Below are 12,826 nucleotides of genomic sequence, written 5' to 3' on the forward strand. Positions count from 1 at the left end.
AGATGTTACAGAGTAAGAATGTGTCATGAGATGTGACAGCTAGTGCTGTCTGGAACTGTCTAAAGTAGCAGAAAAATACAGAAACTGTAAACTTACCAGCAATGAACTGCTGCAATTCATGCAACATATTACATGTACAGTAATATTTAAAGCACACATTTCATTAAACAAAAAAAAAAAAAAGAAAACTCAGAATTCTATATTTTTTTATATAAGGTAGGTAGAAGGTGTAATATTTCTACTCAACTGAAAGAGATCTAACGGCACCACCTTTTTTCAGACTGAGCCAGATAAGTCTGATGTTCTGTTTACTCAACAAAATCCCTAGACGCCTCTCTGGCTGAATTTCAGTGATAAAAAAATAAGAGCCTCAATACAGCACCATGACAATTCTCCAAAGTAATGAGATTTCACTTCAAGGTTAGATGAATTTCATGCCTTGCTCTTTTTGCGCAAATAAATTATAATGGGCTGGCATTGACTTGAGAGTGAAAAAAGCTGTTAGAAAATGGTTGCAAACCAGTAGGCTCGTGATCTCACTCCATGCAAAACCGCATGACTTGCACAGTATCTTACCTCATGTTTAAGGTCAATAGTGAAGTCAGATTTAAGTGGCTCCTCTTTCACTTTCTTTGCAAGCCTAAAATAATAAATAAGATTTTGAAATCAAACACAGCAAATAGTAAATACATAAATGTATGTGTAAATATACGTGATAGTGATGTAACCTTATTTTCTGAAGCCTGTATGACGAATTCAGTTTTACAGATTTATTGCACATACTCACCGAACAACTAGGGGGATGCTTAAGGCCCATGAGGCAGCAAAGTCTGGATATTTAAAGATGGAGGGGTTCTCTGCAAAGGCATAATGATGGATGATGGTCGATTCCTCATCAAAGAGGGGCTTACCCAGAAACCACTCCTGATAAATAAGTTTAAGAGACACATTTCACTATGTCACACATAAAAAGTTTTTATTGTTTTTCCCCATTAAAATGCTGTGAAACATCATGAAAAGCAAAATTTGCACTTGTGGCCTAATTAAATTTTCACACTGCACTTGTCAGAAAATCTTTGAAATTATTTCCAGTGAATAAGTTTGTTGCTAACTGGGGAAATAATAAGATTTCTTCACTGAACAAAGTTCAAAGATGACAGATATTGTAGCTACAAAGGCTCTGATCATGGTTCTTGACATATCTGGTGGAAAAAGAATAATCTGACGGTTTTAGAAAATCCCCCTAGAGCTGAAGTAGATCGAGTTAAAAGGAAATGTCCAACAGTTCAGTAAACATATTCATGCTTCTGATGTAGAATTGTTAGGAAGATCAACACCGTCCTCTCATATCTGTACAGTAAAGTTAGCTGCCAGTTAGCTTATCTTAGCACCACCAGGCCTAAACCCCTGCTACAAATCCTGCCTTTCATAAAGGTTAAAGTCTTCGTGAAGTTTCCACTTTTTTGTGTTGTTTTATGCTCACTGTGAACATGACTTGTGTAAAGGTGTTTCTAATATGTTATTTGAACCATTAATATCAATAAGACAGACCTAACTGGGATGTGTCTAAACCAGAATATCAATGCTTAACCAACTCATGATCTATCATAAATCACAAGTTACTGTAATGTGTGAGAAATATAAAGAAAGTGACACATTTTGATTGGCTGTATTGCAAAATATAATGAGAATTAAAATTCACTAAGATATCAACGGGGCTCACAAACCCAGGCCACAAAGTAATCTGGTTGATCACCTAATAAAAGGATTCAAGAGTATTTTGACTACATGGTCAGTAGTAACCATGGCCATAAAAAGCATGAAAATATGCATCAGAGTAGCACTGACTATATTTCTTCTATTAGCATAATGGTGATAAGAAGACCCCAACCCAACCACGCCTTTCCAATGTGGGAGTCAACCATTAGGACTACTCCATGATTATGACCAATAAGGAATACATGTGGTGGGCAACATGTGTGGCAAAGCAATATTTCAAGGAATAAATATAATTTGGTGTTTCTCTCGTTTTGTGCATGAAAAATGTATTTTATGTTAACAAGTTTGCTAAATGGTTAGTTCTGAATTTTATTCAGTACATCAGGAGTGGAAATGTGGTGAAATTTAAATTCTAAGTAGTGTTTGTGAAGGTTGTGCTGTGAAAATGGAAATGTCTCTAAAATGACAAATATGACATTAACGTTCAGCAGAGTATGTGTGAAAACCCACTAGGTCATTGCATGTAAGCTTCACTAAAATCTGACCATCACTCAACAGTAGCAGGAGTAGCAGTCCTTGGGAATGGTACATGGATGATAGAGTGGCTACAGTCTGTGTAATTAAACATTTGATTTTCTTTATTCAAGCCCAGCAACCAGTGGTCACAGGCTAGTGCACTCTTAGCAGCGGTCACAGCCCTGGATATTATCCCAGTTGCATCAGGAAGGCCATCCAGTATAAAATCTGTGGCAAATCAACATGCGGATCCAGCCACTGAGACAACCTCGGAAAAGACAACCCTCAGTAAATAAGGGAGCAGCCAAAACTAACTTCTTCTCTTCTTTGTTCGATTTAGTTTATCAAATAAATCCACAAATTGCAACTACAGTATATCACAAGTTGCACTGTGTTTAATTACTGTCATGCTCTGGCGCCTAACTGGTTGAAGTTAATTGGAAAGTGGCAACTCATTTTTGTGAGGAGCCTTCGCTGCTTAAAACACTCTGATATGAAATCCAATTTTGTGACTTAACATGAGGCTGACCCCACTAAGCTATAACACCTGAGAGAGAAGAATTTGCCTTTGGGCATGTTGTAATGAATCAAGTCATCAGGACGTTGTATCTGTTGCTGGCTTCGCTTTAGAATGAATTTGCGAAGATGCGTTCAATAATGAAACCGATCCCTAAGTTGGAAGTGAAATCCCACGCAGGGTGGAAATTGCCTTTTATGACAATCCAAGGGCAGAGCAAAGCGAACTTCTTACAAAAACAAATGTTAAAAATGTGCCACAAATTTGTGTTATTTAAATAATTCATAAATGAAGAACTGAAGGAGAAAGTTATTTTGCTGAGCTCAACTAAGAGAAATGACAATTCCAATGCATGAATTTCTGGAGTGCTCATTCAATATTTATACTTGGCATACTCCACCAACCCATATAGATGAAAAATAATTTCATGAGTGGAGGGACAGGCCTTAAATTAGGTCTACAGCTGAGACTGGAGTGACATATCTGACAGGTTACGCTGTGAGCTGGTGGTGCTCAGTGCAGCTCGACTGTTGCAAAGAAGCTGCAGCCAACCTGATACTGTATCTCATATAACTGAAGCAATGATCGGCTAAGCTGGAATGAAAACAGGAAGCTTTGGTCTCACTGATGAATTTCTTAAAAAGCAAGAGAGAAAGCAATGAGAGAGAGAAAGACAGCTATAGATTAGGAGAAAATATTTTCTGCTTACTTTATTTTTGTCAACTTTTGCAAGGACTTTGATGAGGGCAATCAACTTCACGTTTGTTTCTTCCTCAAGAAATACAATCCATGAAGAGTTTTTCCCAAAGGAATGCGATAAGCTGAGGACACACACGCAGGCAGAAATATATAGAGTTAAATAATAAAAACATTTCACTTCAGTCTACTCTGAGGAGATATCTGAGGCTGAGGCTCCTGACCCAGTCAGATCAAAGCAGTCACAACATTTCCCCAGAGAACAGAAAGACAAAAAAACAACACAAGCACACAGTTCTTTCAGGGAGGAAAGCCTTTCTATATAATGGTCTGGGAATATTCTGTGCTACAAGTCTATGCCATGGATGATGAGGACACATTTAGATGCTGTTACACACCTCCCCAAAATAATCATAAGACATATTTTGGATTTTTAAAAAGGCTCAGGCATCCAGACAACTGAAGCTAATGCCTTTATCATGCTGTTCATACCACTGAATACCTGTTGTCACACCTACATGCACATTAAGAAGGTATTTATCATAAAATGAAGCAATAAATCACCGTTACTGTGTTAGTAATGGCTTTTGCACAAATGTGGCAACAAAATGTCCTCAAAATATCAAAATTTACCTTCAAAATTTCAAATTTACACAGTGGAAATTGACAGAAGACAGTGTTTCTCATATGCAGTCCTCAGCACAAAGCTGAGTTGTGTTAACTGTTTGTTAATCGCACCCAATCATTACCAGTTCAGGGATACTTACTAAGGCAGCAGAGGAAGGATGCTCCAGTCGCCTTCATTTTCTGATAAACTGTGAAGAAGCAAAACCACCGGCTGTTTCTGAAAGAAACAACACAGAAACGACAGATATGAATTTCCATTCCCTCCATTAGTAGATTTTTTTTATGTTCTATATAAGTTTCATAAGACTTATGTCTCTTGTTATTTAACATGTTTCCTTTTTTTATGTTTTAGCTGATTTCCTCCAAATCATAAACACTGTACAGTTGTGTAAAATTCCTTGAGATAGCCCTCATTTCTTTATATTTTAGTTAGAAAACAATTCAGCTATTTGTCATCATGGAAATGCAGTATTTAAGGCAAAAACAGAGTTTGCATCATTCTAACGAGCTTGGAAGTCAATAGTTTGATTTGAGCACCTTTATTCTTTAACACAGCCTGAACTCTCTTAGACAGGCTTTCTTGAAATGTCTTTAGGTAGTCTTCAGGAGCAGTTCTTCAGGCTTTTTGATGGACATTCAAAGCTCTTGTTTGGATATTGGCTGCCTTTTGTTCTATTCTCTTTTAAGATGATCCCACACTGCTGTGTGTGTGTGTGTGTGTGTGTGTGTGTGGGGGGGGGGGGGGGGGGTACTATATTGGCAGCGTGTTGGGCATGTCATGCTGAAAAATTGTGTCAAAAAGTTGCCAATCACATGCTTTCCACATGGTATTGTATGGTGGATCGAAATTCCGTTTCTGTTTTTACAGTTTTTTGTGTTTATAATTATGATAATTCCAACAATTACAAACCCCATCACCACTGGATGAACTCCCAGAAGCCCTTAGACTGATGAGGCTTCAGCAAACAGTAGATGGATCAACTGACGGGTCAGATTTATCTCTCAGGTCCCGTAAAAAGGTGTTTGGTGGATTTTTTCCTATTTTCTTAGGGGCATGACTTTCAGGTACCATTCATCTGATGTAGTTCATTTTTTAGATCTTCCAGTTCTTCTTTTGTCCTCACCTGTGCTTTTGTTTTTTTCCTTTTAAAAAAGGCACACTACACTATGTGCCAAATTTTTAGCTAATACCTTTTTCAGGATCACCTTATTGGTGCAAAAATAAAATTTTTTGCCTGTCAAATTGTATTCTCTTTGGTATTTTTCATAGATTCAGCCAAAGAAATGGGAACAAATGTGTTTTTGGCACAGGCTGCAAGTAACAAAATGCCTAAAAATACTATTTCAAATTGGCTCTTTGCTAAGTTGTCTGTTATGTGTAGAAACAACACGAGTGGCTTTTTTTATGTCTAAATAATTCATAGGTCAGCATTAAGTGGATTAACGAAAGAAAAAAAATGGTCAGGTACAAGGAGTGGACTGAAAATAAATGAAAAAGCATCCAATGTCCAAAGACAAACTTTGAATACCTCCAAAAAGCCCTGAGAACTCATGCTTAAGACCAATTACAAGAAAGTATAGCTCCTTAGATGCTAAACATGAAAAACTGAACTGTGCATTACCAGCTTTGCATAATACTGTACTGTGTACAATTCTGCAAATCAGACTGGTGTGTTTTACTGTTCTGCACAGCTCAGCTACTGTTTACTATTAATTTCAGTAAATCAATAAGTAAGTCAATGATTTCACAAAAATATTGTCACTTTGATGAATGCATTTGTTAAACTACTCTGCTTATAATTGGGTTTTTCAAGTATCTGGGTTGTGTTGCACATGTAAAACCTCTCATCATACTTTCATGAATCTGGATATGCTCATTAGAATATTCCAAATGAAATCATCATGCTGAAGTTTTCCCAACAACGATGGTGAGAAATCAGGATATCAGAACGCATGACATTTCTATCTTTTGAGATGGTCATTGTATCAGATCAGTTGACTGTGGCATTAGAAAAAACATGACGAAAAAACTATAAAACTAAGTCCAGAGCTGCTGCTGCTGCTACTCCCTGTCCTTACACTAAAATATATACTTTGATAAGAAAGAAATAAACAAGAACAGGATATTTTAGGATGCGTACAGTGCCTACAATCCCTTCTAAATAAAAATTTCCTTTTGAGTGGCCAGAGCTGAGAAATTGTGTGAGGATTGTCTGAGAGAGCCAATGTTTCATTTCACACTGTGAGGAAAACAAAGCAGTAGAGCGTAAGACCCCGTGGTTCATTACAGCATGGTCCACTCATCATGCAGGAAGTCAGGGAGAACAGTCTCCTCTGAGTCGTTCTGTCTAGCGGCAGCATGTTTGATTTAGCTGATGAGACCGACACTGTGTATACATATTAATCCTTATTAGTCAGCTGAGGTTTATTATCTCTAACCATATTACACAAGTTTACTCTTAAAACGATCACACGTCTGACGTCTGCCATGTTTTATTAAACTGTTCTCTACTTGACATTTACACCATTGCTGTTCCATGAAAAAATAAAGGGGAAAAATAAAATCAAAGACGCATCATCTTCAGATAATAATGCAAATTCACAACCAGGGCTTTTTCTTTGAAGAGCTATCGACATTCTTTTGATAAAAGAGGCATTCAAGAAGACCAGACAGATAGTTTTATAGCAGTTGGGTGCGAGCTGCAAACTGCTAATCAAAAGATAAGAGCCAGTCCTCACGAGGACATGAACAGGACACTGTTTGCTTGCTGACTAGGAAGATAATGGGGGTCAGTGGGACCTGGCTGTAATACAGTCATAGGAAGCTTTAACCAATAAGGGCTGGAGGAGAGAAAAAAGATCCAGCAGCCACCTGTAAAAATAAGGACTGCAGTTGAAAAGAAAATCCATTTTTCATACGAACAAATTTTCATCACTGTGGCTTCTTATACGCATGAATTGCTATTACAGTGATGAACAGGAAAGCATTAAAAACATGCATATTGCACTACTGCTGGTAAAGGTTTTAGTTTAATCGCATTTTGCTGTAGTCTCAGCGCGTCTCTGTGGATATAAGCATTGGCTAAATGACAAAAACACTATAAATGTAATGTGAATTTTCCCAGAAGGCAGAATGTCAGACTGTAGGAACATGGGCTGTGAACCGACACAGAATGCACAAGTTCCTGTGTGTAAATCAGTGCAACACAACCTTTAGCAGTCCAATGAGGATAAAACAGAAATATCAGAAAGTTTCCAGTTAACTGACCCTGAAACTTCACATAATTAGAGAAACAGTGTGAGCTTTTAATTATTTAATTATCTAAAACAACATTTTGCCTACATCCAAACTTCATTACCAAAACTATCCAAGGTTATCTCTTTTCTGCATTGTCGTTGCTGTGTTTTTATGTCTCAAAAATTATTTATAGATATTTTCATGACAGTTTTCTGTTCCACAGAACTGTATACATCTAAAATAACAATAAACAGCAAAAGTACAATCTTAGCAAGTCTCTTTGGCTTTGATGGCTTTCTTTCACTGTTTCTATAACACCCTGTAAGACTGTTGGAATTATAAGATTTTCTGTGATGTGCCTCGGAGGTGTGACTGTAGACATAGACAGCTGGTTATAACTTATGTTTGGCTTGGGATGATAGGCTGGCAGACAGTAATATCAATTGGAGTTTACATTTTATCCATGCTATTCGAACACCTTTTCTGCTTTTGTTTTGGCATATTTTTATTCTGACAGCAATTCAACAAAACAGGATCCTGCAAAACAGAAGCAGCTTGCTCAAAAACTGGCACTTGATGATTTTAAGAGCTATTCTAATGAAAATATTTTAATATGTTAACTGAAATTGGACCTCAGTAATAGAGGCTAGAGCTCTCTTGGTGATCATTTAGTAACTACTCATGGTGAGGGACAAATGTGCATTCCCTAACAGAAATGTGTATACTTTATCACTGGTTGAGGAGAGGGGTTCCTCCAAATTGCTGGTAGTTGGACTGCTCAATGGTAAATGGACTGGTTCTTATACAGAGGTCCCTCGCTATAACGCGGTTCACCTTTCGCGGCCTCGCTGTTTTGCAGATTTTTTGTGTGTGCAATTGTGCATGCTTTTTTTCAGTGCATTGTGTTCTGCGTCCTGATTGGCTGTAGATCACTGTCTATCAATCTCGTGCTGTGTCTCCTGTACAGTACAGAATGCGTCCAGCTTGTCAAATTTACATAAATCTTCGATTGCTAGCAGTATGACTCTGAAGTGCTGTACTGTATGTTTGTACGTTTCTCCCCAACAAACAACAATGTTGACGAAATGTTTTGCACCATCAAAGGCACCAGTAGGTGCCTTTGGTTTCATTCTATAATACTGGACTTATTTTTCTACGATGGTTTGAACGTGAGCGTTTAAACAAGAGAGAAAAGTGTGAAAATGTTCATGCCTGTCTGAGAAAAGCATATAAAGTGTGTAGTGAAGGGTTTTAAAACCTTAAAACATCTATAATAATTGTAAAACATAAAGTTGGCTACTTTGCAAATTTCACCTATCGCGGGTTATTTTTAGAACGTAATCCCCGCGATAAACGAGGGACCACTGTATAGTGCTTTTCTAATCTTACCTAGCACTCAAGCTACCTAGCACAGGTGAAACTGGTCTCAACGAGGTATATGATGCTGCACCGAAAAGCTCCTGCTTTATACAAGCTACTGGTGCTACAGTCACCAGTAGTTTGCAGATAAGTTGGCATCTTTTATACAAACACTTGCAAGCACTACTGTCAAATGTGTGATGCAAACTGGAATTAGAGAATGTTCACCTTCAAAGTAAAACTTGCACCTTCTGAATTGTGTTGGCTGTAGTGGTATGACACAACTGTTACTCTGAAGGCCAGTCAAAGTGTGTTTATGTGGCACTCAGGGATGTAGTGAATTAAAATGGTGAGTGTTTGCAGACAAGTCAGCATCTTCCTAACAAACTACAGGGGACCGCAGCAATCCACTAGTGACAAAAGAGATTTCTGGTACAGCTCTTTGCAAACAATTTCCCCTGTGGACAGTGAGCAAAATTCCAACCTTCACTCGCTGCCAGTCAGTCAGGATATACACTTACTGCCATAGGCACTGGTCAGACTCTAGGGGTGTGTGACTGAGGCCTTACTTGGATGACTACTGTAGATACCTTATTAAGCTATGTTTAAGTCTGTCCGTTTATAGACATGAACAGAAAAACAAAAGAGTGAAAGAATGTAAATTCTGATTCATGTCAGGAGCAAAAGTTTAGCTCACTTTTTGTGCTCTGAGATCCTGGTGGATGGATGGGTCAACACAGCGCCAAGTTTTTATTATGGAGCAAACCACTGCTCCTTCCTCTCCTTGCTCTAACAGTAATTATTGGTAGTTGCTTTCATCACTGCCACTATCACTCCCTATCATTAACCAACTACTCAAAGATGATTGTGCCTGGATTTATCCAAACCTAAACTATAGCAGCTTCAGATAAGAAAATGTTTTTTTCCATTAAAAATAAGAGATTAGTCACAGTGAAGTAATTTTGCTTTGTCAATTTTGGCATTCAATTAAAAAGGAATTTAAAAAGCTGTGCCATTACAGATACAGATGTCCTTGTTTCATTTAGTGGACCTATTAAATGAGAATTATTTTGCTGATTACAATTAAAATTAAATGCACAAGCAAAAGACTACATTTTATTAAGTCATGGAATTAAAAACTGAACACGGTAAAGGTAAACAATGAAATAAAAGGTTTTAATGAAAAAGAAATGCAAGTATAAGAGGGAAAATTGTTGTTCCCATTGTCCTCTCTCCCCCTTTTTGCATTTGCATTTTTTCCATCTGATATTTCACGCTTTATAAATTCTACTAGATTTTAATTTTGGGTTAAATCATGTTTCATACAGACCCACATTAAATTTTAACGTGTTAACGTGTTGAATATGCAGCCTTTGTGTAACAGCAGCATTCATTCCCCGTGAGCTTTTTTTTGTGCATTTCAATCAAAATTCTGATTTATCACAAATCTTATAACTCTTTAAAAAGCTGTTAAGCCTTTACTGATGTGTCTTTAAGAAGCTGCCGGCTCTGAAATTAGTTTGTGTAATTGCATGCAACAGATGCTAAAATGCCAGTCATCTCTGAGATCACAAATGCAAACAGAACATGATGTGGCAAGTCTGTCTCGTCTCATAAAACTTGATGTGGATTAGTGTAACTAAATCTCATCGTGACAAGTCTTGTCATCTTGCATAAACTGAGGCCACTGTTTATTACAGCAAACATGGAATCATATTTTTAAAGTGTACCAGCTGTTACAGCATGCATAAAAAAAAAAAAATCGGACCTATAAAAATTTAATTAGACATTAACTCTAATTTCTTATTTTTGGACTTTGTAATTCTTGTGGTGTAGTGTGCGCCTTTGGGGTTGTTTTCACACAAAGATGAGACAAAAAAAGATGACAATACTGGCTCCAGTAATTTTCAAGGGAAGGGTTTAAAGTTGTTGCTGAAAAACTGATTGCTTTTTTAAAATGGGAACAGACTTTTTTGAAATGCTTCAGTTGGGTTTTAGAGTAAACCACAGCACAGACACTGCACTCCTTAGAGTGATGATTGCCAGTGATGCTGGAAAATATTTATTGAAATGTCTTTAACAATGTTAAAGGCATTTCAATAAATGTCTTTAAAATGTATTATTATTTAGCATTTCTGGTCCACTTTTAAAGTGATTTTATTCTTATTACAGGATAGGTCTTTTAGTGTAAAACCTGGCAATTCATGGTCATCCTCTATAAAAATGACCCATCGAGTATCTCAGGGGTCTGTCCTTGGACCTTTTTTTGTTCTCTGTACATGTCACCCTTGAGGTATGCCATCTGTAGATATAGTGTGAATTTGCACTTCGGTGCAGATGACATGCAGCTGCACATCTCTTTAAACCCCAATGACATTCATCAACTCAACATACTTTATCCATGATCAAATACTGGATGGCACAGAACCTCCTTTAATAAATATGAATAAGACTGATGTAATCTTTACGCGAATCTTTATTTAGTGGTCCTGATGGAGCGCAAGCATATACGACAACACATCATGGGTGTTTGTCCATGAATTTTGGCCAATATTTTAAAAATCTTGTCACTTGCGACAAAGCTCCTTGGCTTGAACAGGCATGTCATCTCTATTGTCTCCTCATTCTTTATGGAACTCAGGAGACTCACCAATATCAGTTTAATTTCTAAAACTCCTTATACACATGTTTGGGTCAAGAAACTACAACAAACTAAACTACAACTTGTCTATAATTTATTTTTAAAAACGCCTCTCTCAGCTGAGGACGAAGGGTGACCAGGCTTTTCTGATAGGACACCCACTCTCTGGAACAACTTCCCTAAGGAGATCAAATTGACACACTCCCTGTCTTCTTAAATGTCTCTTAAAGACATGTTTTTAGAAGTGGGCTTTCTCGCTGCTTCCAGTTTGAGCTAATTTTATATCATCTATCCATCTGTCCATCTGTTCACCCATCCATTTTCTTCCACTTATCCACTTTTGCTGTTTTCATTTAGAATTTAATTTTTGTGTTTTAATTGTCTTGTGCTGTAAGGTTTCCCTCTATGTATAAATTTCTTCTTAAATGTTTTGTTACATTTAGCTTGTATTGTTTATTAGTTTATTTATTTATATTACTGTGGCAACACGAATCGGAAAAAATGACTTGCTCTAAATTCGGCACAGCTAGTCAATACTCTGGATACAAGATACATAGCATTGAGCAGGAGATTGAGACAATATTGTTTCCAACTCAGTGACCAATCCAAGAATATTGAGGAAGAAAAAAAGTCTTTTAATAGAATAAATGCAGCGAGTGATTGGGTCCTTTAATTGAATGTAATATTGTTGTTAGCAACAATGCATTGACTATTTAACTGAATAGATTATATCATACATTGCACTACATTAAATCTGCTCTGAATAGACTTGAAGAAAAAAAGCCAGGCTGACATAATGCTGATGTTCTTAGTGTTACAAAGTTTACAAATCCCTTAAAATGCTGAAAACAAACAAACAAACAAACTTTTGATGATGATTATTAAGTATGTGGTCACAGTGATACATGTGAAAATCAAAGTTAGACAACTCACTGGATTTCCATAACAAATAAAATATTAAAAGCACATGAGAAGCTATTTCAAACTACACTTACTTCATACTTTTGACTTAAAAGTACTTTACAGGTTAATCTGAAACTACCATGAATTATATAATACTAATATTTAATATTTGATCTGATGAGCAATGAGTAACGTTGCAACTAGTAAACAATTAGCAAAGTGTTTATGTTTAAACCCTTTAGTGTGTAGATTTTAAATGAAAAATGAGTTTAACTGAATGTTATGACACCCTGCAGCAACATAAACAGAAAGAACTCATATTCAGATGAGACTGATGCTGAAAGCTGATGTCATGATCAACACATATTTATACTAAAATGTACCACCATAGGAAAAAGGCATGCACATTGAGTCTTACCTTCGTAAAACCGCGTGCCTGCTTGAGCAAATCCTCTCTCCGTCTTTCTGCCTGCCTCACATGGAAGGTGTTGCTTTGACTCTGGATGACGAACACTATCTCCCGCAGGTCTGGAGGAACACAAAGGACAAAAATGTGTGACAGCTCACATACTGTGAAAAAGGATCATGGCAATCGATGACCTTCTGCAAG

The 12,826-nt window shown here is 37.0% G+C and overlaps 1 protein-coding gene across 1 annotated transcript in view; it reads right to left on the bottom strand.

Annotated features, from left to right (window-relative positions):
* Positions 1 to 12,826, bottom strand: part of b3glcta (beta 3-glucosyltransferase a) — a 79,068-nt gene that overhangs the window by 18,966 nt on the left and 47,276 nt on the right. Inside the window, exons 4-8 of the mRNA XM_084950470.1 lie at positions 12,635 to 12,744; positions 4,216 to 4,292; positions 3,462 to 3,573; positions 788 to 924; positions 577 to 640 (exon numbers count right to left, since the gene is read on the bottom strand). Coding sequence (XP_084806596.1) covers positions 577 to 640; positions 788 to 924; positions 3,462 to 3,573; positions 4,216 to 4,292; positions 12,635 to 12,744 — 500 coding nt within the window. The remainder of the gene's footprint in view (positions 1 to 576; positions 641 to 787; positions 925 to 3,461; positions 3,574 to 4,215; positions 4,293 to 12,634; positions 12,745 to 12,826) is intronic.

Source organism: Perissodus microlepis, chromosome 14 (genome assembly GCF_051167445.1).
Source record: "Perissodus microlepis isolate ML-2025 ecotype Zambia chromosome 14, ASM5116744v1, whole genome shotgun sequence".
Classification (NCBI taxonomy): domain Eukaryota; kingdom Metazoa; phylum Chordata; class Actinopteri; order Cichliformes; family Cichlidae; genus Perissodus; species Perissodus microlepis.